The sequence below is a fragment of the Dipodomys merriami genome, unplaced genomic scaffold (assembly GCF_024711535.1).
Source record: "Dipodomys merriami isolate MVZ:Mamm:240054 unplaced genomic scaffold, mDipMer1.0.p SCAF_6, whole genome shotgun sequence".
Lineage (NCBI taxonomy): Eukaryota > Metazoa > Chordata > Mammalia > Rodentia > Heteromyidae > Dipodomys > Dipodomys merriami.
This window is the reverse complement of record NW_027206179.1, coordinates 68304494-68330934: the sequence shown is the minus strand read 5'-3', so window position 1 is coordinate 68330934 and position 26441 is coordinate 68304494. Positions and strand designations below refer to the sequence as shown.

At 39.1% G+C, this 26441-nt stretch overlaps 1 protein-coding gene across 1 annotated transcript in view; it reads left to right on the top strand.

Annotated features, from left to right (window-relative positions):
* Nucleotides 1-26441, top strand: part of Atp8a2 (ATPase phospholipid transporting 8A2) — a 466480-nt gene that overhangs the window by 125255 nt on the left and 314784 nt on the right. The window contains exons 21-24 of the mRNA XM_070003097.1: nucleotides 1426-1510; nucleotides 4216-4355; nucleotides 6967-7105; nucleotides 14310-14374. Of these exons, the coding sequence (XP_069859198.1) occupies nucleotides 1426-1510; nucleotides 4216-4355; nucleotides 6967-7105; nucleotides 14310-14374 (429 nt within the window). The remainder of the gene's footprint in view (nucleotides 1-1425; nucleotides 1511-4215; nucleotides 4356-6966; nucleotides 7106-14309; nucleotides 14375-26441) is intronic.

Genomic DNA, 26441 nt, shown 5'->3' with positions numbered 1-26441 from the left:
TTTCTTTCTTTCTTTCTTTCTTTCTTTCTTTCTTTCTTTCTTTCTTTCTTTCTTTCTTTCTTTCTTTCTTTCTTTCTTTCTTTCTTTCTTCTTCCTTTCTTCCTTTCTTCCCCCCTCTTCTTTTGCTGGTGCTAGGGCTTGAATTCAGGGCCTGAGCTTTTACACTCAAGGCTTATACTCTACCACTTGAGCCACAGCTCCACTTCTAGCTTGTATAAGAGTCTCATGGACTTCCACCTGTGCTAACTTCCAACTCTGATCCTCAGATCTCAGCCTCCTGAGTAGCTAGGATTACAGGCATGAGCCATCAGGGCCCAGCTACCTGTTCTTAATTATAGTTGGTTTATAGGTATAAGAGAGAAGATGTATGGCTGTGTTTTTACTGCTTTATTTGATCAGTTTCCCAGGTCAGGCTTTTTGTTCTGTGTCCCTTTTTATAACCAAACCCAAAAATGTTCTCTTTAAGGAAATATGTCATTGCTTATGAACTATACTTGTAAAACAATATCCTGTTAAATGATAGTCTTATCAGTAGAGGGAAATTATTGCTAAACTATTTCATGAGACTATGTCAAGAAAATGCTTATAAGCTAGGAGCTGCGATCACGCCTGTCATTCTAGCTACTCAGGAGGGTGAGATCTGAAGACCAAGGTTCAAATCCAGCCCAGGCAGACAAATTTGAGAGACTGTTATCTCCAGTTAGCTAGCAGAAAGCTGAAGGTGTGGCTCAAGTTGTAGGGTGCCAGGATTGGGTAAAAAAGTCAAGCAGGAGCATAAGGCCCTGAGTTTCAGCCCCAATATGGGAACACATGAAAAAAGTGTCCCCAAACCAAGCCAGGAAATTCTACAACTAACCTCATATGATGAATTACAATCAAAATGTAGACACAGTAAAAATATATCTAAATTTACCTTGGGCTATGGTTATAAGGTGCTTATGAAATATAGATGAGTTTTGTGTTTAGACTTAGGCCTCATCCCTGAGAAGTATCATATATGTAAATATCCTAAAATATGAAGAAAAAGCTAAATCTGAAACATTGTCATCCTAAGCATTTCAGATAGTGATATCCAGCCCATATACCCTTCCAGAGGTGAATCTTGGAAATATGTACAAGCACAGGCATTGTTGTATCCTTGACTATTCTTCTGGTCCCCAGAGTCCTTCCCAATTTGTTTTTACTTGACTTTTAAGATACATACCAGAAAAGGTTTTGTTGAACATGTCCATACTCAATTTTATTGCTCAAGAGCAGGCCTGAGCCCAGCCAAGAACTCTGTTCTTAGTTGCCCAGTCAAGTATTTTCATGTACATTAGATAAACACCTACAAAACAAAACCATGTTTAGTATGCCAAATGGGAGATGTGCTCAAGGGTTGGCCAGTGTGAAACACTTCATGGGAAATGTTTCCCTGTTTTATAGGATAACGTCATTTTTGAAAGACTTTCAAAAGACTCAAAGTACATGGAGGAAACATTGTGCCATCTGGAGTATTTTGCCACAGAAGGTGAGTTTCGGACATGCTATTTTTTTTTTTTTTTTGGGTCTGGTCGTGGGGCCTGAACTCTGGGCCTGGGGGCTATCCCTCAGCTCTTCAGCTTAAGGTTAGCACTCTACCACTTGAACCACAGTGCCACTTCCGGCTTTTTTCTTTTTGCTTATGTGGTACTGAGGAATCGAACCTAGGGCCTCAGGCATGCAAGGCAAGCACTCTACCACTGAGCCACCTTTCCAGCCCCTCGGACATGCTATTTTTAACCCTTAAACCTGTACTTTCAAATGTTCGTGAGTACTGCATGGGCAGGCAGTCATGTTCTGAAAAGATATGTCCTTTTTAAAATTAAGTTTTCAAATTATCTTTAAATAGTTGTACAAAGAGCTTTCAATTTAATATGCCGGTTTATTAGTACAGTGCATTGTGATCAATGTCACCCCTTTCATTATTCTCCCCCATCTCTCCCAACCCTGCCCAGCCCCTCAAGTTACCTGCTTCCACGTTCACATATGTACAGTGAATATTCTGGCTGTACACACTCATTCTTCCTCTCTCCTTTCATCTGCCCTTCCACCCTTTGACTCCCCTACCTCCCGAAAACATGTTTCAGTTTCCTGGTATACTTTTGTTGTTTGAAGGAGTTGCACCATTGTAATCCTCCCTGGTCAATAGCATACTTTAGGCAATATATTTATGTTTATATGCATATGACTCTGTATAGTTTATGTTTATAATTTATAAATGTAAGAGAATATATATATATAAATATAAGAGAAAACAAATTGTTTAAATAGGGATACAGGTGGACCCAGAGATGTCAAAAAACAAACATTACAACTTTGGCGGGGGTGGTGGGGGAGGGGGTGCGTGGAGGGGAGGATGGGAAGGGATGGGAAGGGGAAACAAAGGAGGAGGCAACAGTGCTTGATAAGAAATGTACTCATTACCTTGCCCATGTAATTGTAACCCCTCTGTACAGTATTTTCACACACAAAAAAATACTACTCAGCTACAAACACCAAAAAAAAAAAAAAAAAGAGAAAACATGTACCTTTTTTTTCTCAAGGAGCTTGATTTTTTTTCACTCAGATATGTCCTTTTTGTGCAACATTTGGCTTATTTCACAGAAATAGATTTTCCAAGTGGCCTCTTCATCCCTGCTCATCTATTTTCTGTGCCTATGGCAATGAGAAAGTAGGCAGCAAAGTTCCAATCTGTATATAAATCAGATCACTGCAGGGTACTCACTATACCAAAAACCATCTTGCAGTCAGTCTCATTCTGGGAAAATTCAGGTGATTATTGACACCCCCCCCCCCCGCCCCGCCCCATGCCCCCATCAGTCCAGGGGCTTAAACTTAGCCGAGCTTATTTTGCATGAGTCTAGTGCTCTATCACTTGAACCACAGCTTTACTTCTGGCTTTTTTTTTGAAGGTTTATTGGAGATTAGAATCTCAAGGACTTTCCTGTCCTGGCTAGCTTTGAACCGTGATCCTCAGATCTTAGCCTCCTAAGTAGCAAGGATTATAGGTGTGAGCCACCAGTGCCCAGCTTCCCTGACTTTCTTATTCTCCTATGACATTGGCTTCTCCATGACTTCAGGAGGGAATAAGTCACTGGGCCTACATTGAATAGGAAAGGAGCTCTTAGAATGTCTTCAGTCAACAATGACATCCACTTTCTCTGCTGGTGATGGTATTGATAGCAGGAGCCAGGCTTAACTGCAGATTGTGCTTTGTCACCATGGTGTGTTCCTATGGCTACACAAGCACGCATATGTGAGATGTGTGTTACACACACACACACACACACACACACACACACACACACACACACACACACACACACACACACACACACACACACACACACACACACACACACACACACACACACACACACCCCTATACCCTTGATCAGGCACAGCTGCCTGAAAATCCATTCTTTCATGAGAGCACAATTGGGCTTTTTGTGTCAGTTTCCAAGCATACTTCCTTCCCTTCTTCCTCTATTTACACACACACACACACACACACACACACACACACACACACACACACACACACACACACACACACACACACACACACACACACACACACACACACACACACACACACACACACACCCCTATACCCTTGATCAGGCACAGCTGCCTGAAAATCCATTCTTTCATGAGAGCACAATTGGGCTTTTTGTGTCAGTTTCCAAGCATACTTCCTTCCCTTCTTCCTCTATTTGCTGATTCCTGCCTACTGTACAGGTACATGTGGATCATGCACACCTTCCTTGGCTATGGAAAATGTATTCTTTTACATAGGCAATTTGTGCAAGAATATAGTAGCATTTTAAAATTTCCCTTTGTAGGTATATGACCTTAAAAGTATATGGCTTCTGGGCTGGGAAGGAAGGTGGCTCAGTGGTAGAGTGCTTTTGCATGAGGCCCTGGGTTCAATTCCTCAGCACCACATAAGCAGAAAAAGCTGGAAGTGGTGCTGTGGCTCATGTGGTAGAGCACTAGCCTTGAGCCTTGAGCTGAGGAACAGTGCCCAGGCCCAGAGTTCAGGCCCCACGACCGACCAAAAAAAAAAATTCTAGAATTCGAAAAGTATATGGCTTCTATAATTTCTTTTTTTGAGATCTAAAAAGGAGCCACATGGTGGGCTAGGAAGCAATGTATTCTGCTTGCCACAATTCACCAGTGGTTGTCTTGCAGGCTTGCGTACTCTTTGTGTGGCCTATGCTGATCTCTCTGAGAATGAGTATGAGGAGTGGCTAAAAGTCTACCAGGAAGCCAGCATCATACTGAAAGACAGAGCTCAGCGCTTGGAAGAATGTTATGAGATCATTGAGAAGGTAAACACACCCAGAGTAGTATCTTTTGTGCCCAGTGAAGGACTTAAGCTTCTACCTACTCAACAAAGTCTCTCAACAGAAATTCTGTTGTCCTATAATGAATACTTTTATTGTAAATGTTGTAATGTTAACTCATTTCTTTGCTTTATTGAATCTATCTATCTATCTATCTATCTATCTATCTATCTATCTATCTATCTATCTATCTATCTATCTATTATCTATCTATTATCTATCATCTATCTAACTATCTTTTTTTGTCAGTGCTGAGGCTTGAACTGAGAGCCTTTCTTTCTCACTTGGCTTTTTTGCTTGGATTTTTGGTTCAAGGCATGATTACTTGAGCCACAGCTCCACTTCCTGATATTTTCTGGTTAATAGGAGATAAGAGTCTCAAGAACTTTCCCGCCCAGGCTGTTTGGAATCCTGATCCTCAGATCTCAGCCTCCGGAGTAGTTAGAATCTAGTTAGTAGTAGTAGTTAGTAGTAGTTAGACATGAGCCACCAGCTCTCCCCCAGCTATTTCTTTACTTTGTTTACATGTGTTGTCTGAAAAGTGTAGCTACCCTCAGCTAAGTATTAATGATATTGTAATAAATATTAGTCAAAAACTGCATTGATGGCTTTCTGGCTTTTGGAAGATTAACCTTAATGAGCTTGCCCTATTGAGTTCTTTGAGCAATCAGAGTGTTAGGCTGGTTAGGAATTCTCACACTTATTTATGTTTTACTGTTGATAGTCCTTATTTCATAGTTTGATTTTGTTTTGTTTGTTTTTTAGTTTATCCCAGGCATTAAGTAGTTTTATACTATATGATCCCTTTGAATGTGGAAGCTAGATTTCAACTTTTTTAGTTCATATAAACAATCAATGGATTATTGATTTTCTAGTTTCTATAACTTTGAACCATTGCTTGCTTTTTGTTTGCTTTTACTTGTTAGTTCTCAAGTTTTATTTTATTATTATTTTTTGTAATAGTTCTTGGGCTTGAACTCAGGCTTGTCTTCTCTCTTGTTTCTTTTCTTTTTTCTCTCAAGGCTAGAACTCTAAAACTTGAGCCACACATCTACTTCCAGCTTTTAGAGATGAGTCCCTTGGATTTATCTGCCTGGGCTGGCTTTGGACCATGATCCTTAAATCTCAGCCTCTATGATTACAGGCATGTGCCACTGGGGCCTGGTCATACTTAGTTTTCACTTGAATTTTGTGTTTAATCATTTTAATGGAATCAAGGTAGAGGTAGAACTGAATCCAGGCATTTATTTGCCCTGCTTTACTATAGAAAAAAATAAAAGGCGTTGTGTTGCCTTTATCAAATTTTACTTAAACAGTCAAGGTTCTAGAACATGACAATGTTACTGGAAGAAGGTGTTTCTTATAATTACACCATATAGAGAGCCTATGTTTATAGCCAAATGAAAGGAAGTGACATATAGAAAAAACCTGATTGGTTACAATTAGCATTTTCCTTATATGGACAAGTTTCAGTCCCTGATTGGCAGGAGGTTCAACTCCTCTGATTGGCTAACATTATTTGGATATATTGTTAGGTTAAATAAGTTTGTTCCCACAGCACGTTAGGTTATAATTCACATGTATGGAGTCTACTTTGTGCCACATTTTATCAGCCAAGTATAAAAACAAGATCAGGCCAAACATAAAATGGAAATATCGCAAACTCTGTTTAGCATCTGAAAAATTGTTTAAATAGCTGTTTTAACTATGTGGTGCCTAGCTTATATATGGTGGATACATATGAGGTGGTTGAATTTTGCTGGTAACTACAATGTTGTGTAAAGACTCAGTAGAGGCTGGTAAGTGGTGGGGCAGACTGGTTTACATAGTTTGTCTGGGATCTGCTAGACCAATAGCCAAAGCCTGAAAACCTAGAGGTTCAAGCACATTGACACCCACTCTTAGCCTCAAATGGCTCTCCTGTGCATTGAAGAAACTGTAAGGGCAGCAGCTTGTAAGTCCTTAGCCTCAGATACTTCTGTGTTTTCTTCTCTAGCCATTTAATGGCACTTAGGATTTACCCAGAGCCTCAGTGCATGCTGAACTAATGCTCTGTGTCACTGTGTTGCATCTGTACCCCTCCAGCTTTCAATCCTGAGCATCACAAGTCTCTTATACCTATACTTACAGACAAATGTGGCATCTAGATTTGATAGTTTTCATAGGCTGAGTATTGTGATAGCTTATCCATTAGTGGAACAAGAGGGGTGGAGTCAAGCATTATTAATGCCAGGATAATCTACTTATGTTCTCTGCTGCTTGGATGATATCTACCTTTACTGCCCAAGTACTGAGAAATGAATGATGAGTGTTGGTTGCCTCTGTGTGTATGTGTGTGTGTGTGTGTGTGTGTGTGTGTGTGTGTGTGTGTGTGTGTGTGTGTGCGTGCCCATGCGTGTGCATGAAGTAGTTCCAACATGGTGAATACTTGGGCAATGCCACATACCTAGATATTATGAATCATCTACGACATGGGTTTAGTGTAGAAGAGTAAGGATAAGTGACTGAGAGCACTTCAATTGCCTGGGTCAGAGTTGTTATTAATGCTGATCTTAGGTCTGAACTAGTCTTTAATAGAAGCTACTTTTCATTCTAGAATTTACTATTACTTGGAGCTACAGCCATAGAAGATCGCCTTCAGGCCGGCGTTCCAGAAACCATTGCTACATTGCTGAAAGCAGAAATAAAAATATGGGTATTGACAGGAGACAAACAAGAAACTGCAATTAATATAGGTAATCATTTTTATTTATTTTATTTTTATTTATTTTTAATTTTTATTGCTATTATAAAGGTGATGCATGTAGGGGTTACAGTTACATTAGCCAGGTAAAGAGTACTTTTTTTTTTGGACAATGTCACCCCTTCTCTCATGCTCTCCTGGTTTTCCCTCCTATCTCCATCCATAAGTTGTATAGTTTATTTTCAACATAGTGTCTAGTGAGTGCTTCTGCTGCAGTTGTTTACCTTTTGTCCTTCCATTTCTGTGCCTCCCCTTACTCTCCCAAAGACATATAAATAAAGATGAAAAGAAAATATAAACAACAACAAAGAATAAACCTCTTGTTTCCATTTCCTGAAGTAATTAAAAAAATTCTGTAATGCTAATTTTGTGTGTGTGTGTGTGTGTGTGTGTGTGTGTGTGTGTGTGTGTGTGTGTGTGTGTGTGCGTGCGCGTGCGTGTGCGCACACATGGATAGACCTGTACTGGGGCATAAACTCAGGGCCTGGGCACTTGCCTTTAGATTCTTTATTCAGGCGTGACATTTCAGTGGTTAATTGGAGATTAGAATCTCACAGACTTTCCTTCATAGGCTGACTTTGAACCATGATCTTCAGATCTCAGCCTCCTGAATAGCTAAGATTACAGCTATGAGCCACTAGCACCTGTCTATTTTTATTTTTTTTAAGGAAATTAAATTCATCCCAGAAGGCCATGATCATTGGAAAGACAACTGATTCAACGGAGTAGGTTTGAAGAAAGAGATACATTTGATTAAGTTGACAGCATTCTAAAGAAACTACTTTGAACAGAACTGCAGTCACTTGATTTCAGCGTTTCTAGTAATTTTTCTCATGTGATTAATACATTAATAAATTGTGTAACACTTTTTTCCCTTCAGTGCTATGGATTGAACGGGGGGGGGGGGCTTCTTGCCTGCTAGGCAGTTGCTCTACATCAGACCCCAAAGTTACACAACTTTTTTTTTTGGTGGTATTAGTGTTTGAACTCAGGACTTCATGCTTGCTAGGCAAGTACTCAACCATTTGAATCACCTTCTCAGTCATTTTTGCTTTAGTTATTATTATTATTAATTCATTGCATAGGCTCTTGTGTTTTGCCCAGGCTGGCCTCCTATTCACACTTCCCATATAGCTGGAATGCTGACGCACATCACTATAACCAGTATATTGCCTGATAAAAGAGTCTTGCTAGCTCTAAGTAAGGTTTCTTTGAAGAAAGCAATAAGAAATCTAAATTTTCAACTTTTGAATTCTATATGCTATCTAAAAAAAGATTATTTTGTGCATTTTCCTGAGAAGGCATAGTAAGATAGTTTTGTCACCAAAAGCAGTTACATACATTAGGATTTCTTCCTCTCCTCTCCTTTCCTCTCCTCTCCTCTCCTCTCCTCTCCTCTCCTCTCCTCTCCTCTCCTCTCCTCTCCTCTCCTCTCCTCTCCTCTCTTCTACAGTACTGGGGTTGAATGTAAGGCCTTATGCTTGATAGGAAAGTGCTCTACCACTTGAACTATACTGCCCCTCTTGCTGTTTTGTTTTTCATATAAGGCCTCAGGCTTTTTTAGTCTAGCCTTGAACTGTTACCTTCCTGTTTCTGTCTCCCAAGTAATAGGGATTATAGGCATGTGCCACCAGACTTGGCCCTCCACCAAGCATTTCTTAGTTAATTTTTCTTGGTAAGTATTCTCAAGATGTTTCTTTGCTCACTTGTTATCTGTGTGTCAGCCACATCAAAATTTCTTCTTTGATGTTATTGAACATGTTGTTAGCAGTTAGGGACTGGTGATCTTTGAAAGAGCTTTGTCTGAACCATTCTTTGTTCACTCTCCCTTAGCATTTTCATACCTGAGCCATAGCTCCACTTCTAGCTTTTTGGTAGTTAATTGGAGATAAATGCCTCATGGACTCTTTGAAGCCTGGTATGGCTTCAAACCATGATCCTTAGATCTCAGCCTCCCAAGTAGCTAGAATTACAGGCACAAGACACTGACAGCCAGCTTGAAAGTTAAAAGAATTACTTTTTCTCAGTTGAACTCAGACCTTCACACATACTAGGTAGGCCCTCTACTGCTGACCTACATCTCTAGCTGAAGAATTTATTTATTAAGTAGTTGCACAAAGGGTTACAATGTCATAAGTCAGGTTGGAGAATTTATTTTTTTATGTAATTTTTCTTTTATATCTAGGAAATAAAAATACTTAGTCAAATTAAGTTCCAGGATATTTGTGTGTCTTATAACCTGTGAATTTTGTGCAGATAGACAAATTGTCTTGTTGGGAGAAATTTACTAGTTTGAAACTGGCTTGTTGCCCGGAGCCTGCAGGGCTGGGTTTCAGTTTGTACTAACTTGCTGCATTTTGAGGAGTCGGCACAATTTTCATTTTTAACTTAAAAATTTGGCATGGACTAGTCTAAAGTGAAATTTCAGATGTGGTCTCTGTGAATCATGTAGTTGTCATTTCCTTATTAGCACTGGATAAGACATCCATTAAATAGTTGTAGATAGATGTAGAGTTTCAGAGTCTATTTTTTTCCTAATGAATGTGGAATGAGTGAGAACAGAATCTCAATGTTCATTTCATCTCAGACTATTTCTGAGTTCTGATTTGGACTTCCTCAATATACTTAACTTTTATTATCCATCAATGGATACTTTTTCTTTCTGGCTGATAGTGGAGCCTGAAGTCAGAGTCTTACACTCTCAGTAGGCTTGCTTATGGCTCAGGTTGTACTCTTCCACTTGCACTGTTTGACTTTGTGCTGGTTAATTGGAGAGGGAGTCTCCCGAACTTTTCTATCTGAACTGGCTTCAAATAGTCATTCTCTGGATCTAAGCCTTCTAGGTATCTAGGATTACAAACATGTGCCCCTAGCATCTAGCTCATTTTATTTGATTATTTAATTTAATTTATTTTCTGTGCCTGTCTGGGACTTGAACTCAAACTCAGGGCCTGGGAGCTGTCTCTTTGCTTCTTCACTCAATGCTGGCCCTGTAACACTTGAGTTATAGCTAAAACTTCTGGCTTTTTTGGTGGTTAATTGGAGATAACAGTCTCAAGGACTTTCTTGCCTGGGCTAGCTTCAAACCATGATCCTCATATGTCAGCCTCCTGAGTACCTATGATACAAGCATGACCTACCGTACTTTGTGACTACCAGTAGCTAGTATGAGTTCATTATATATGACAGAATTCATAACAGAAATGAAACAGATAAGTTCATATGAATTGTAGTATAGAGGCTAAATATGCTGTTTGTAATAGTTACTAGTAAACATCAGATTTTTTTTATTGTGAAAATACTGTACAGAGGGGTTACAATTACATGGGCAAGACAATGAGTACATTTCTTATCAAGCATTGTAGCCTCCTCCTTTGTTTCCCCTTCCCATCCCTTCCCATCCTCCCCCCGCCCCCCCCACTCAATCCTCCTTCCTCCCCCCCCCGCACCAAAGTTGTAAAGTTCATATGTGTCAGATATTGTGCAAACCCCTTTCACAGCACTATGAGTGCATCCCAAGTAGATGGCCACAGATCCTGTAGATATATACATCCTAAAGATCAAACTAAACAGCAATATTGAGTAACTCAGTCTGGGCCACCTGAGTGTAAGGATGAATTTAAATCTGGCATGTAGTCATACTACATGATACCTTCTTCCCAGAAGGAAGACCAAAGAGGGGTTCACAGATGAGATAGGTAGAAAACTTGAGCCTTCAACAATTTTTTTTAAAGTACTTTATACTAGTGGCTCATGCCTATAATCCTGGCTACACAAGAGGATCGAGGTTAGAAGCCAGTCCTAGCAAAAAAAGTCTGTGAGACTCTTTATCTCTAATTAATCAGCAAAATGCTAGAAGTGGAGGTGTAGCTCAAGTGGTAGACTGCCAGCTTTGAGTGAAAAAGCTAAACAAGAGAGCTAGACTCCAAGTTCAAGCCCCATACCAGCATTTAAATAAATAAGTAAACAAATCAAGTCCTGCTTTGAGTAGTATAGGCTCTGTAATACTTTGATTTCTTGAGTGTTGATTATACTCAGGCAGTAGAAAGATGAAAAAATTTTTTGTAGTGTGCTGTTAATTTCATCTGTAGTAAAAAGTGAAATCTCAGGGATATTTCTCCCAGTCATTTTATGGTCGTCTTGTTAAATTGTCAGATTAAAGATCTAGACTTCAATTTATAAGTATGGTTTGACTTTTTCTACCTGGCTCTTCGCCAAGCGTTGATCTCATGTTATCCAAAAACATTAGAAATCAAATGCACAAAACTTGGATTGGCATGATATATTTTACTACATTGGTTAAATCACAGTTAACTAGGTTAAACTTCTGTGGTCTGTGTAGAGCAAATGTTCTGTGTGATAATTCTCTAAGAAAAAAAATCTCATGTCATTTTCCAAATTAAAAAAGTAAGCAAACAAACTAAGTAAGCAAACAAACTAATTTGTTTCTTCTCAGGAGGCTTTCGCTGTGTGTATTTAAGTTCACCCAAGTATCAGTAGTTTTATTTCTTGTCTCCCTATTCTCTTGCCAACCATGGTGACAAAAAACACTTAGGATTTTTCATAATATTGTGGTATAACTTCACTTGTCAAATGGCATTTTGCCTAAATTGCAAAAGCTAAAATAAAGCAGAAAGCTGGGACATAAAAATCAAGAGTTGTGTCTACAGCTGTTGTTCAAATAATATGCTACCAGCAAATCTTTTCACATTAGTTACAGTAATCCTCTACATTGTATGAAGTTGCTGGCAGTCTCTAAGGATGGAGGGTTAAGCCAAACATGGGGTTGATCCCTTTTGTCAGTGAAAGCAAAGTGTTGAGCCTCTCTTCTGGACCTCATCAAACAATGTGAGGGAAGGAAGAATGTATTTGCAAAATGTTAATAGTAACAAAGAATTGAACATCCATTTATTTTCTGTCCACCACTGTTGTTAAATTGATTGAGAATATACACATAATTGTTTCTTTTTTTCTCCCTCCTTTTTAGGAGGTATTTAACAAACATTTGCCATGTGGTATTATTCAGTTGCTTTAGTTTTTAGAAATACACGGTGGTTTTATAAGAGAAATGATCTCATTTCCATGACATAATGATTATTAAACAGCTTGTATGACATCTCTTTTGATATGGCTTTAAAAGATATTAACTTCATTTTTTTAAAAAGTTGTTTTTTTGCTTTAAAGTTTGTCTTCTGAGGTGCTTTACAAAATATATATATATATTTTTGGTCGGTCGTGGGGCTTGAACTCTGGGCCTGGGCGCTGTCCCTCAGCTCTTCAGCTCAAGGCGAGCGCTCTACCACTTGAGCTACAGCGCCACTTCCTACAAAATATTTTTTAAGTGACAATCATGAATGAAAAATATACTGTACATTGCAAAATAAATAAAAATATTACTTGTTCCATATTCCTTCCTCTCCCTCAGCCCAACAAAGTTTTTTATTTTGGACTGGTAGTGGGCTTTGAATTCAGGCCCTCACACTCCTCCTAGGTTCTTTCATTCAAGGCTGGTACTCTACTACTTGAGCCACAGCTCCACTTCTGACTTTTTTGACTGGCTTCAAACCATGATCCTCAGATCTCAGCCTCTTGAGTAACTAAGGTTACAGGTATGAGGTACAGGCAATTGGCTCACAAAGGTTCTTCTTGATCTTAATTTCTTCCCGTTTTAACTTCTGTTTTGTACTTGTGGTTGGGTTTTCCTAAGGATGAAAGTAGAATCTGCTGGGTAGAAAAGTCCCTTAGTTAAATGCCTGTCTCCTTTTTGTTTTTAAGTTCAATCTAGCATCACCAAGAATGCCTTTTGTGGATATTCCATGATGAAAACCCAGGCTGTTCCTTCTGGCTTTAGGAACAGAGTTGGCCCTTCTTTGAGATTGTACGCACATTATTTAAAGATTGAACTTTTGCCTACCGAATGACTTGTTTTTTTTTTTTTGGGGGGGGGTCCGGTCATAGGGCCTGAACTCTGGGCCTGGGCACTGTCCCTCAGCCCTTCAGCTCAAGGCTAGCGCTCTACCACTTGAGCCACAGCGCCACTTCCGGCTTTTTTCTTTTTGCTTATGTGGTACTGAGGAATCGAACCCAGGGCCTCAGGCATGCAAGGCAAGTGCTCTGCCACTGAGCCACCTTCCCAGCCCTGTTTTTTTATTTTTAAATTTATTGTAAACTTGTTTTATTTAATTGTTGATATATTATCTTGAGTTGTTAAGAAAAATACAGGTAGCAGGGGCCCATTTCCAAGGTAGATTTATTCCTTGTTCTTTCTCAATGACAGAAAATGGAGATGAGGCAGGTAGAAGGTACGTATTAATGCCAACCCTTCTCCAGGGGACTGAAAGGATGTGGAGTCATTTGAAAGACAGACTAGTACTTGGGAAGACACCATGGGTCTTGGGTTGCTTGAGTTGCCTGCTCCCCCACTAAACCTGTGGATTTGAGAGAGGAGAAGTCAGGAGGCTCTTGTCTTGGTCTGTGAGAGGTCCTTGGATAAAAAAGAACTTTATAGAAGTACGTTGCCTTCCAAGGAAGAGAAGAAGCAATTTCTCTTTACTTTGATTTAAAAATGCAATTGAAAATTGTGATACTAATCAGGAGGTTGAACTCAGGGCCTGAGTACTATCCTTTAGTATTTTTGCTCAAAGCTGGTACACTACCATTTAAACCACAGCTCACTTTCCAGCTCTTTCCTGGTTAATTGCAGATTAGAATCTCACACTTTCCTGCCCTGGCTAGCTTTGAATCTTGATCCTCAGATTTCAACCTTCTGAGTAGCTAGGATTACAGGCAAGAGCATATAACCCACTTTTTTTTATAAAGGAAATGCAGGATCTGGCAATTGCAATAGGCATGTTTATGCTGGTAAGAGCAACACTCAATTTCCTTTGTCTTCCTAAAGTGTTTGCTGTTATTTTAGATAATCTAAGGCTCATTTTAATGTTACACAAGGATTATGAGGCTAAAGAAAAATCCACAGAAAATGGACAAGTATTTGTTTTAGCTTTTACTTATAAAGACTTTCTCAACCAGGTCTATTTACACTGCCTACAAGAATCAAAATCAACTTAGGCTCACATTTTCTTCACTTTTTCCCTTTTCCTCAGTATGAATGGAAATAGGCAGACATAAGAAGGGAGGCTGAATTTGATCAGCTATCAAAGACTTAGGAATTCATGTGTTGTCCCTTTTCCATTTAGGATATTCCTGCCGATTGGTATCACAGAATATGGCTCTTATCCTACTGAAGGAGGATTCCTTGGATGTAAGTAGTTTTTCAAAAGTTGTATCTGATATAGTTTTATTAAATGTGTGGCTTGTTTCCACCATGACTGACAGTTTGCTTTTATTTGTGAAAAGCAATTATAAAACTACTGTGTTTAGTTTACTTATGTGTATGAGCAGATGTTTTATCCATAAAACATCAAAATATTCTAAGTTGAGAATATTGTCTTCTTCACTTAGAATTGTGCATTTGAAATGGGTTTGATTTGGTTTGAAATTTGGTTTGATTTTAATGGTCACTTATGAAATATTTACCTGAACTAATGGAACCAATTATGAAATGACTTATTAGAAATGGTGACTTCATTGTAGGTTACTAGAGTGTATTCTTTCTAGTAGAAACTTCAACATAAAGCTAATGCTTAAGTGTATGTAGTTATTTAAATTTATATAGTCATAGAGCTGGGCACTGGTGGTTAATGCCTAATAGCTACTTAGGAAGTTGAGATATAAGGATTGCTGTTTCCTGCCCAGGCAAGAAAGCCCATGAGACTCATATCCAATTAGCCATCAAAAAGCCAGAATTGGAGCTATGGCTCAAGTGGTAGAGCACCTGCTTTGAGCCAAAAAGCTAAGAGAAGGTCGAGACACTGAGTTCAAGCCCCAATACTGACCCGTTGCAACAATGAGAAGTACAAGTTGTTATGTCGAAAACGAACTTTACAACTTTGGTGGGGGGGGGCGGGGAGGATTGGGGGGGTGAGAGGGGAGGATGGGAAGGGATGGGAAGGGGAAACAAAGGAGGAGGCTACAATGCTTGATAAGAAATGTACTCATTATCTTGCCCATGTAATTGTAACCCCTCTGTACAGTATTTTCACAATAAAAAATAAATAAAAATTAAAAAAAATAAATTAAATTATGTGGTAATAGGATACATATGCATTTAACTTCCCAACACCAGATACCACTAGTTCACTGAAAATTGAACAACATGGTTCTCTAAGTACTTTATAGACAATTTTCTACTCCATCTTAGCATAAAACCACTGAAGATACTGGGCTGGGTAAACAATGATCTGTGAAGTTGTTTGATATGAAAATATGAGCTAACTATGAGATTTCATTTGTTAAGATTTCCAACAGGACTAAGTTCAGTGGCTCACACTTGTAATTTTAGAAACTCAGAAGATCTGAAGATTATGGTTCAAAGCCAGCCTGGGTTTTGAACCTATAATTCTACCTTCTCAAGATTTCTGAAGATTGCTGTGAAGATTGTGATTCAAATCCAGCTCAGGCAGGAAAGTTCTTGAAACTCTTATCGCCAGTTAGCTGCCCAAAAGCTGGAAGTGGAGTTGTGGCTCAAGTGGTGAAATGCTAGACTTGAGTGAAAAAGCTCAAGGATGACACCTAGGCAGGCCCTGAGTTCAAGCATCAGGATCAGCATAAACAAAACAAAACAAAAACAAAGACTTCTAACAAATTTCTATCACTTACCTGTAGCCACCATTCTATTCAGATTATTTAATGCTAGTGCTAAAAGTTGATGGAAGCGTTTGTTATGCTTTTCAAGGGAGGAAAGAAGTATTTACAGAAGTTTCTATTTGTGCAAATTGGGGAGGTGTCTACTGTGAAGACCAAGATGCTTTATATCCTTTCACCATCCCCAAGAATAGGAGGCAAGAACACAGTTCATAGTTCTGTGTGTTTCCAAGGCACTGCTGGCAAGATACCCCTCTCGATATGAGAGCTTCAAGGTTCAGCTCACGTGGCTGTTATCCTTGTTTGCATTGTTGTCTGTGTGCTACCTTTTGTAGAACATAACATGTCTGAGAAAATCATATATAACCTCTGAGATAATCATATAAAGAAAAGGCTTATTTTGGCACACAGTTTAGAAGTTACATTCTATGATTGGTTGGCTCCATTATTTTGGGCCTGTATGGAGGCAGCTCATCATGGTGGGAAAGTACAGTGATGAATAACCACTTGCTTCAAGGTTAGGAGACAAAAAGAAACAAGCAAACAAATTATCAAGGAAATAATTAAAAAGATAAAAAGGAAGAGGCAGAGACTAGGGTCCCCAGACTTCTTCAGGGGAGTGTCCTCAAAGACCTCTCATTAAGTTCTACCTCTGAAAGGTTCTACTACCTGTCAATAATGCCACTCTGAGAACCAAGTCTTTAACAAATGGGTTTTTGAGCATCATTCAACATTCAAACTATAGAAACCTATGGAGAACATCTTTGCTAGCTATAGCTCAAAAAATTACTCCCCTAGAGAATCAATAATCCAATTAATAAATGGGCAAAGGAGCTATACAGACACTTCTCAGAAAAAAGTATAAATAGCCAATAAAGACATGAAGAAATGATTACTATCTTTGGCTATAAGGAAATGCACACCAAAATAACAGTGGCCATCATCAAGAATACAAACAACAAAATGCAAAGAAAAAGGAATCCTACTTCACTGTTGGTAGGAATGTAAAGTAGTGCAACCACTATGGAAATTAGTATGGGAGTTTCTAAAAAATTAAAAAAGAGAAATCCCCCATGGTCCCACAGTATTACTCACGCTTTTATCCAAAAGGTTGTAAGTCAGGATACAATAAAACTGTTTGCACATCAATTATTGCAGTACTATATTTACCATAGCCAAGTTATGGAAATAGCTCAGATACACTATAACCAACGAATAGACTAAGAAAGTATAGTATATACACATACCCACATGTGCATGAGTATGCACAAACCCACACACACACCATTTTATTTATCCATCAAGAAAAATGAAACTATTATTTTTTAGGGAAATGAATGGACCTGGAAAAACTCATATTGAATGAAGTAAGCCTTATCTCAGGAGAGATAAGGGGCACATACTTTCCTTTATATATGGAAGTTAGATCTAAAATATAAACATATGAAAATATACAGAGCCATATGCATATATACTCTATCAAACTGAGTTAAGTATGAAATGTGCAGGGGTGGTTTCCATCGTGTAAGTGCTTTGAACTATTAACAATTAATATATGGCTAAAATATGTCTATGAGAGAAGTGAGTGCCAAGGGAAGAAAGAGGGTGGAAGAGTAGAGAGAGGAATGGTGGGTGAATACAATAATAATACTCAATGTACATATGTAAAATGGAACCAGGTAATTTAAGATTGGTGGGAATGGGATACATGAGAGTGGTGGAGAATGATGGAACGGATGACTTTAATCAAGATACATCGTTCAGGCACAGGTGCTGCAATCCTGGCTACTCAGGAGGCTGAGATCTAAGGATCACAGTTTGAAGCCAACTTGTGCAGGAAAGTCTGTGAGATTCTTACTTCCAATAAACTGTTCACCTCCACCCCCCAAAAAAACCCCCCCAGGAAGTGGAGCTGTGGCTCAAGTGGTAGAATGCTAGCCTTGAGCAAAAGAAGCTCAGGGATAGTATCCAGGCCCTGAGTTCAAACCTCAGGACAGCTAGCCAGACAGCTAGCCAGACAGCCAGACACACACACACACACACACACACACACAGATATATTGTACACATAACTGGACATGCTAATTGATATTCCTTGCACAACTATTTGAAGAGAATAACAGCAAAGAAGAAAGGAAAATAAGTCTGGAATTTTAGATCATGTCCCATCTTTTGGACTCTACTCTTATATGTTGTGGAGTACTAAGGAAACCTCCTTTGTATGCAAGGATCCCTCCCCATCAGCCCAGCCCTTCCTCTCACCATGGCCTTTCTTTGTCATTAGAAATACTGCATATATTTATGAAAATTGTGAAATACACCCTAACCATTTTAAGTGCACATTTCAATGGCATTAAGTACATTATAATTGTTATAGAACCATCACTAACCTCTATCCCTAGAGCCCTTTTTTTTTAATTGTCTAAAATTTTATACCCATTAAATTACATGCAGCATACCATCCCTACTTTCTCCCAGTCCCTAGAAGCCATTCTTTTTTTTCTATGATTTGGACTACTGTGTGTTGGTTAACTACCTTATATTATTGGTTTCCTATTGTGCATTTGATTGCTCTGGCTGACTTATTTCACTTAGCACGGTGGTCACATATTCCCTGATATTGTAGTATAAGATATAACTTTTTCCCCCTCAATATTTTTTTTTTGTCTTTTCAATTTTGGTACTAGGGATTAAACTCAGGGTGTTGAACTTGCTAGCCAAGTGTTTTACTGCTGTGCTCCCTCCCAGCCTGATTTCTTTCCTTTTTTAAGACTGAGTAGTATTCTCTTTTGTATGTGTATGGTTTGTGGATCTATTTATCTGTTGATGGTACTGGGATTGCCTCTACCTGTGGCTATTGTGAATAATACTGCTATGAGCATGAGTGGTTAAGTAACTCCTCAAGACCCTACTCTCAGTTCTTTAAGGGATGTACTTAGAGGTGAAGTTGATGAATAATATGGTAACTTGACATTCCACAATTTTTTTCTGTGTCCATCCTGGGGCTTGAACTTGGAGCCTGAGCATTGTCCCTGAGTGCTCTACCACTTGAGCCAAAGCTCCACTCTCAGCTTTTTGATGGTTAATTGGAGATAAGAGTCTTATAGACTTTTCTGTTCAGGCAGGCTTTGAGCCTTGATCCTCATATCTTGGCCTCTTAAGGAGCTAGGATTACAGGCATGAGCTACCAGCACCCTGCATTTTACTTTTTGAGGAGCAGCCATATTGTTTTCCACAGTGACAATTCATTGTACGTTTCTACCAGAAGTGTTGACAAAGGTTCTAACTTCTCTGCCTTAGCCAACACTTGCTTTTTCTTTGCCACCTACTTCTTCCTTCTTCCTTCTTCTTTCCTCTTGCTCTTCCTTCTCCTTTCTCTGAGCTGCTTTTTGCTTAAGGCTAGTGCTTTACCACTTCAGCTACAACTCCATTCCAGCTTTTTTTGAGTAGTTTACTGTAGATGTGTCTCATGGACTTTTCTTACTAGGCTGACTTTGAACCACAATTAGATCTCAGCCTCTTGAGTAGCTAGGATTACAGGTGTGAGTCACTGGTGCCTAGCCCTCCTCCCTTTTTTAATTTTTTTTATTTTTTTTCCTCCCTTTTTTTTTAATGGTTAGCTGTCCTAAAGAACATGAGAGTATTATCTTATTGTGGGTTTTGATTTGTATTTACCAAATAACAAATGATGACACAGGGCATCTTTTCATGTACTTTTTAGTCATTTGTAAATCATCTTTGGAGAAAACATATTTATTCTGTACTCAGGTTTTTCAATTAATTTTTTTGGCTCTTATCATTTATCTGTCTTCCTCTATAATCCCATAGGATGTAAGGTCTGTGAATAAGCGTCTGTTTTTTCCCCTTAAATTGGACAGCTTTACTTTCAAGACAATGCTTTTTATACACTAGGAACTCAGCCAATTAGATGTTTGAGTGAACAAATGAACAGACTTAGGATTATATTTTTTAGCTATAATAAGAATTTCTATTTAAAGTATGCTCACGAGATATGGAACAAGTGTACACTAATGTGAAGAGCAAGTTAGAAATCAACTGAGGCTCAGCAGTACATCTGTAGGAAAAAAAATAGAGATCCAGGGCTAAGGGTCCCCAGGCCCTCAGATGAGTCTGTACAGACTGAGTGCACATGAAGCTTCCCAGTTTCAAGGAATTCACAACATTACAGTAATGTCTCCTTTTTTAGGGCTAATACAGATGAACTTCTGTTTTCCCTTTTTTTGTGCCAGTCCTGGTGTTGGAACTCAGGACCTGGGTGCTATCCCTGAGCTTCTTTTGCTCAAGGCTAGCACTTTACCATTTGAGTCACATGTTCACTTCTAGCCTTTTGGTAGGAGTCTCATTGAATTTTCTACTGGGGCTGTCTTTGAACTGTGATTCTCAGATCTCAGCCTCCTCAGTAGTTATGATTACAGGCATGACTGGTGCCTGGCTTTATTCTCCCTTTTTGTAAGGTGTTTTTTGAATTAGCAAGATGGCTTCAGCCCTATAAGGCTTCCAGCCTTGCCTGAGCTTTCTGCTTCCCTGGGCCAATGAGTAGTGTCTGATGCCACACTGAGCTTTTCTCCTGTGTACCTGAGTTCCTTTTGTACAGTTTCTTAGGAAAGATTCTTCCTTAACTGGTTTTGAGCTTCATCTTTGAGTATAATAACTTTAATGTGTTCAGAGTAGAGGGTCACTTTGCTGTTTGATACTCAAATGGATTGGAGTCTATATTGCTGACTAATACATACTGAGGAAGAATCTTCTTTTCCTTCTCCTCCACTTCATTCTTTGTTTTTGTTAAAGGCATGCCTGTTATTAGATTTTCATTTGGTGAGTGTGGAAAACTAAAGGAGAAAATGAGGAAAGAGGTGACATTGTTCAAAAATAATTGTACTCATTACCTGACTTATGTAACTGTAACCCTTCTGAACATCCCCGTTAAAAAAAAAAGTAGTCTTAGGGCAATGAATTCGATAGCTAGTCAATGTTTAGTGGAATGCTTAAGTTGAATATTTATAGTCTTAGGAGTAAACAAGAAATGACAAGGGAAATGGACCCAAAACTGGAAGCATTGGGTTTAAATTAAGTTTCCATATTTCATTTCTCATTTAAGTGTGAGCAATGAGAACCTTATTTCAAAGATCCACAGCTGGTGTTCATCACCTTCACTTGACTGATGTCCAACAAGGACTCTAGATGTTACAGTGAGATTTTCCCCCCTGGGCTTGATCTTAGGGCCTGGGATCTGTTTCTTAGCTCTCTCAAGGCTATCATGTGAGCCACAGCTCCCCTATAGCATTTTGCTATAATTGTAGGTAAGAGTCTTAGGGGCTTCCCTGCTCTGATCTCAGCTTTCTGAATAGCTAAAGTTACAGGAATGAACCACTAGTGCCCACTACAGTGAAAATTTATTTCTATAATTTGAGATTTTTCAGGTTCTGACAAAATAATATTGGAGCTCTGTCATATAGGTGAGATTAGTGGTCTTTGAAATAAGGTGTGGCATATACCCCAGTAAAGGACTCGATGATATAGGCTGCTGGAAATAATGCAAATTTGTATTTTTAGGTCAAAAATTAGTAATGAGAAATTAGCCTTATTAGTAACACCCAAAGAATGCTACTGCTACCTTAAACCTTATCTTTGTCACACTGGGCCAGAAATGGCTGTGGCAGGCATGGCATGGATTAGAGAGGGAAATGTGGAGATCTGTAAGAAGAGTGTTTCTTCCCTAGGGTTTGTGCCTTTTCCTTGTTTTTAGACCTTTGTGAAATATAGCCATTCATCTGTACGAGTTAAGTGAATTTAGAAACTGGATTGGTTCTGGTTAAACTGACTCACAGATGTTGGCCTGAAAAGATCATTGAAAACAAGTGAATTGAGGGAAACAACAGTAGTGTAAACAGTTATGAATTGATGCCCTTGGCTTCTCAGTTATGCTAGTTCAAGCTGTACATCACCTACTTAGTATGGTAAATTAATAATCAGAACACACAAACTAATTTTACAATTACCCACAAAGGCTATTACCATTAGCTGTGAAATTTGCCATACATATATATGGTATCTGAAATATCTTGAGTATTATAGTATGAAATTATAACGATTAGTGAAGCCTTATAAGCTAAGAATCCTGAGTACCAAAATAAGAGCATTCATCATAGCTGGGTGTTGGTGGCCCATGCTTGTAATCATAGCTATTCACGAGGCTCAGATCTGAGGATTGAAGTTTGAAACCAGCCTGGGCAAGTAAGTCCATAAGGCTGTTATCTCCAAGTAAGCACCTGAAGTGGAGCTATGGCTCAAGTGGTAGAATGCTACCCTGGAGCAAAAAAGCTCAAGGACAGCACTCAAACCCTCATCACAACTGTTTACACTGTCGTTGTTTCCCTCAATTCACTTGTCTTCAACAATCTTTTCAAGCCAACATCTGTGAGTTCCAAAACCAGAACCAGCAAAAAAGAAATAAAAAGAATATTCAATATATGTATGTAAAAATGGAGCTAGAAAAATGGAGAGGATGGTTGGGAGAAATGGAAGAGTGATGCATTGTATTCACAAACTAACATGTGAACTGAAACTGTTTTGTACAACTTCTTAAGGATACTAATTAAGAAAAAGAGATATCTACCATTTGGTCTGGGGATGTGGTATAATAGGGTACTTGCTTAGCATGTGAGAGGACCTGGGTCAAAGGAAAGAAGTATCCTGGGCATGGTGGTACATGCTTATAATTCCAGCTACTTAAGAGGTTGAGGCAGTAGGATCACAAGTTCAATGACAGCCTTGTGAGAACCCATCTCAAAGTAAACAAGGGCAGGGGAGCTAAATGCAATAGCCTTGTAACACTAGCTACTCAGGAGGGTGACATTGTGAGATATAGTTTGAGGCTAGTTTGGGGTTGGGTGGGGGATTGTAAGATTCCATCTTAATGGAAGAAACAGTGTAGTAGCACAAACCTGTCATTCAAGCTACGGCAAGATGTGTAAAATATTAGGACTGTGGTCCAGGCATGGAACCTGGAACAAAGAAAGCCAGATCCTATCTCAAAATTAACCAGTTCCCTTGCTCCCCACAAAGGGGGATGGAGGTGTGGTTAATGCCTATCTAGCAAGCACAGGTCCTGAGTTCAACCCCCAGTGTTGCCAAAAGAAAAAGAAAAAAGGATATGGGAATGTTAGCTCAATGGTACATTGATTACATAGCTTGCACAGGACTCTTAGATTAAGCCATATACAGAAAAAGCCATTAGTATTCTGCAGTAAGAGATAGCACATCATAGCAACAATTGAATTGAATATGAATGGAAGACCTATGGAAAACCTTGCTAGGATTTTCTAAGGGACAAGTAATTGAAAAAAAAATTACAAAATTCACTACATATTTGGGTAGCTATTTCTAATATGTTAACTTACAGATTATGCCAAAGTCTGCTATTTTGTGTGAACCAACAAAGGAAAGACAAATTTGTTTTGGATGAAGCATTCTAGCATTCTTTTTTTTTGTGCCAGTCCTGGGGCTTGAACTCAGGGCTCAAGTACTGTCCCTGTCAAAGTGGTAGGCTGGCACTTGACCACTTTGAGCTACAGCTCCATTTCCAGTTTCTCAGTAGCTAATTGGAGAGGGGAGTCTCAAGGACTTTCCTTACCAGGCTGGCTTCAAACTGCAATTCTCAGATCTCAGACTCCTAGGAGGAGCTAGGATTATAGGCATGAGCCACCGGCACCTGGCTTGAAGCATTAATTCTTTAACAGAATGTTTTATGAAGTAAATATGCATAATCACTGATGGAATAATTGTTTAGGAATGACCATGGGATTGTGTAAAAGTCTTCATTGATACTGCTGGCAGAGTGTACCTTACACAGAGTCCCTGTGGCAGAGTGTGGCTATGAGGTTAAGTTCTCAGTGGAGGAACATGAGTGGAAGTGAGGTGTACAATGTCTGAGCGTCCCATTGAGAAAGAAATTGCTGCCTTGGTTTCCTTACTGGCTGGAAACTGCAGGAGCTGGTCACTGCAACTCTTGTGAAAGAGAATCTGTAGATTCCCTCTGAATTTTGTGTGCATGAAAAAAAAGTTTTGGAACATGTGGGCACCAGTGGCCTCATGTCTATAATCCTCCCTACTCAGGAAGCTGAGATATGAAGATTGAAGTTCGAAGCCAGCTTTGGCAGACAACTCTGGGAATCTCTCTCTCTCTCTCTCTCTCTCTCTCTCTCTCTCTCTCTCTCTCTCTCTCTCTCTCTCTCTCTGTCTCTCTCTCTCTCTGCTCTCTTTGTCTCTCTGTCTCTGTCTCTGTGTCTGTCTCTCTGTCTCTCTCTCTGTCTCTGTCTCTCTGTCTCTGTCTCTCTGTCTGTCTGTCTGTCTGTCTGTCTGTCTGTCTGTCTGTCTGTCTGTCTGTCTGTCTGTCTGTCTGTCTCTCTCTCTCTCTCTCTCTCTCTCTCTCTCTCTCTCTCTCTCTCTCTCTCTCTCTCTTTCTCGTGCTTGTCCTGAGGCTTTATCTACAATAAACTAGCTAAAACCTGGAAGTGGAGCTATGGCTCAAGCAGAATACCAGCTAAGACTGATAAAGCTAAGCTACAACATCCTTAGATCCAGCACACACACACACACACACACACACACACACACACACACACACACACACACACACACACACACACACACACACACACACACACACACACACACACACACACACACACACACACACACACCCATGGGAATGGGGGGTGATTAGAAAACTTCTAGGGATGCTTTACTTCTAGAACATTTGGTTTTAGTGCCTGAATCATGAGGTCCAGGAATCACCCTTGGTCCCTTTAAAAAAATCTGTGCAATCTGATAGGTTGAATTAGGTCATAGGTATAAATTGTGGCAGAGCATGTACATGTGGCTCCCATTGACAATAATAACAAGCCTTTGATGGATAGGGTAGCTGCTGCTGTAGTCTATAGCCAGGATCTAAGCTCAAGGGTGGTATAGGGATAATTGAAGCAATAACATTAAGATTAAATACATAATTGGAAATGATTTTGCAGAAGAAAGCTAAAGTCTAGTGTACATTGAAAAGGAAATTATTGCAGACATGTAAATAGCTTACTGTACACTTTAATTAGAGTTTTAGTAGAAGACAAGATTCAATTGATAAATCTCTATAAGAGATTCATATGGAAATGAAAATCTTGCTGTATAGATCCAAAAGTCCAAAAGCTATGATGACAAACTGAACTGTGAAATAGCTTCTTTTCCTTAAAGTGATCTGGGGAGGTTTTTTTTTGTTTTTTGTTTTTTTTGGGGGGTCTGGTCGTGGGGCCTGAACTCTGGGGCTGGGCACTGTCCCTCAGCTCTTCAGCTTAAAGCTAGGGCTCTACCACTTGAGCCACAGCACTACTTACGGCTTTTTCTTTTTGCTTATGTGGTGCTGAGGAATCGAACCCAGGGCCTCAGGCATGCAAGGCAAGCGCTCTACCACTGAGCCACCTTCCCAGCCCCATGGGGAGTTTTTGCCATATAAAATTTTAATACCTTTGTCTAATGGATTGTCTTTCTCTTATTCATGTGGCATTTGCAAAAGGAAGGTATTTTTTTCCTTAGGGGCTGATTATGTTTGTATCTCAAGTTGATTTTAGTCTTGAGATTTTCTGTTCCACTGAGTCTGTGAGAGATAATGTTGATTATTTCAGTAATTGTCAATGGATGGGATTAAAAAAATTAAAAAAAAATTTTTTGCCAGTCCTGGGGCTTGAACTCAGGGCTATGTTCTATCCCTGAATTGCTTTTGCTCAAGGTTAGTTTTCTATCCTTTGAGCCACAACTCCACTTATGGCTTTTTTGGTAGTTTAGTGGATATAAGAGCCTCACAGGTTTTCCTGCCTAGGCTGGCTTCAAATTGTGATCCTCAGATCTCAGTATCCTGAATAGTTAAGGTGCCAGGTAAGAGCCACCAGTGCCTGGCTTTGGATGGAATGCTTTTGTGAGTACTAAATGACTTGAAGAGTTGAGCAGAACAAACAAACAAAAAACCCACCCTAATTATTTGACAAAATGCTTTAAGAGGTGAATTAATGTTTTTCTACAAAGGATCTCATGGTAAGTACTTTAGGCTTTGTGGACCTTGTGCCATAATCTTCTTTATTTTACTTTAATAAGAATTAAAAATTCAGAAAAGATTGTAAACCATATAAAATAGTCAAGAAACTAGATTTGGCCTACGAACCATATTTACTAATCCCAAATTAGATATATAGTGTAGAAAAGAGTAATCATACAAAAATCCAGGGGAAAATTGAACACACAGAGTAGAATGAGATTCTTTACTAAAACCTTCATCAAAAACATAGAAGAAAAGAAAAGAAAGGCTGGGCAGAGGACATTTTGAGGACGTAAAGGATAGAAAATTTCTAAAAGTACTAGTAATTTTTAAAGATATCGATCTATATATCTAAAAAGTCTAATGAATTCTAAATAGGATCAGTAAAAACAGTCATCAAGCATATCATGGCAAATTGGAAAATATTTTAAAGCACAATTTTGCAGTTGGTAGGAATCTTAAGCAATGTCTCTGTTTTTAATAGAATAATGAGACAATTACTATTACCATACCAAAATAGGTACAA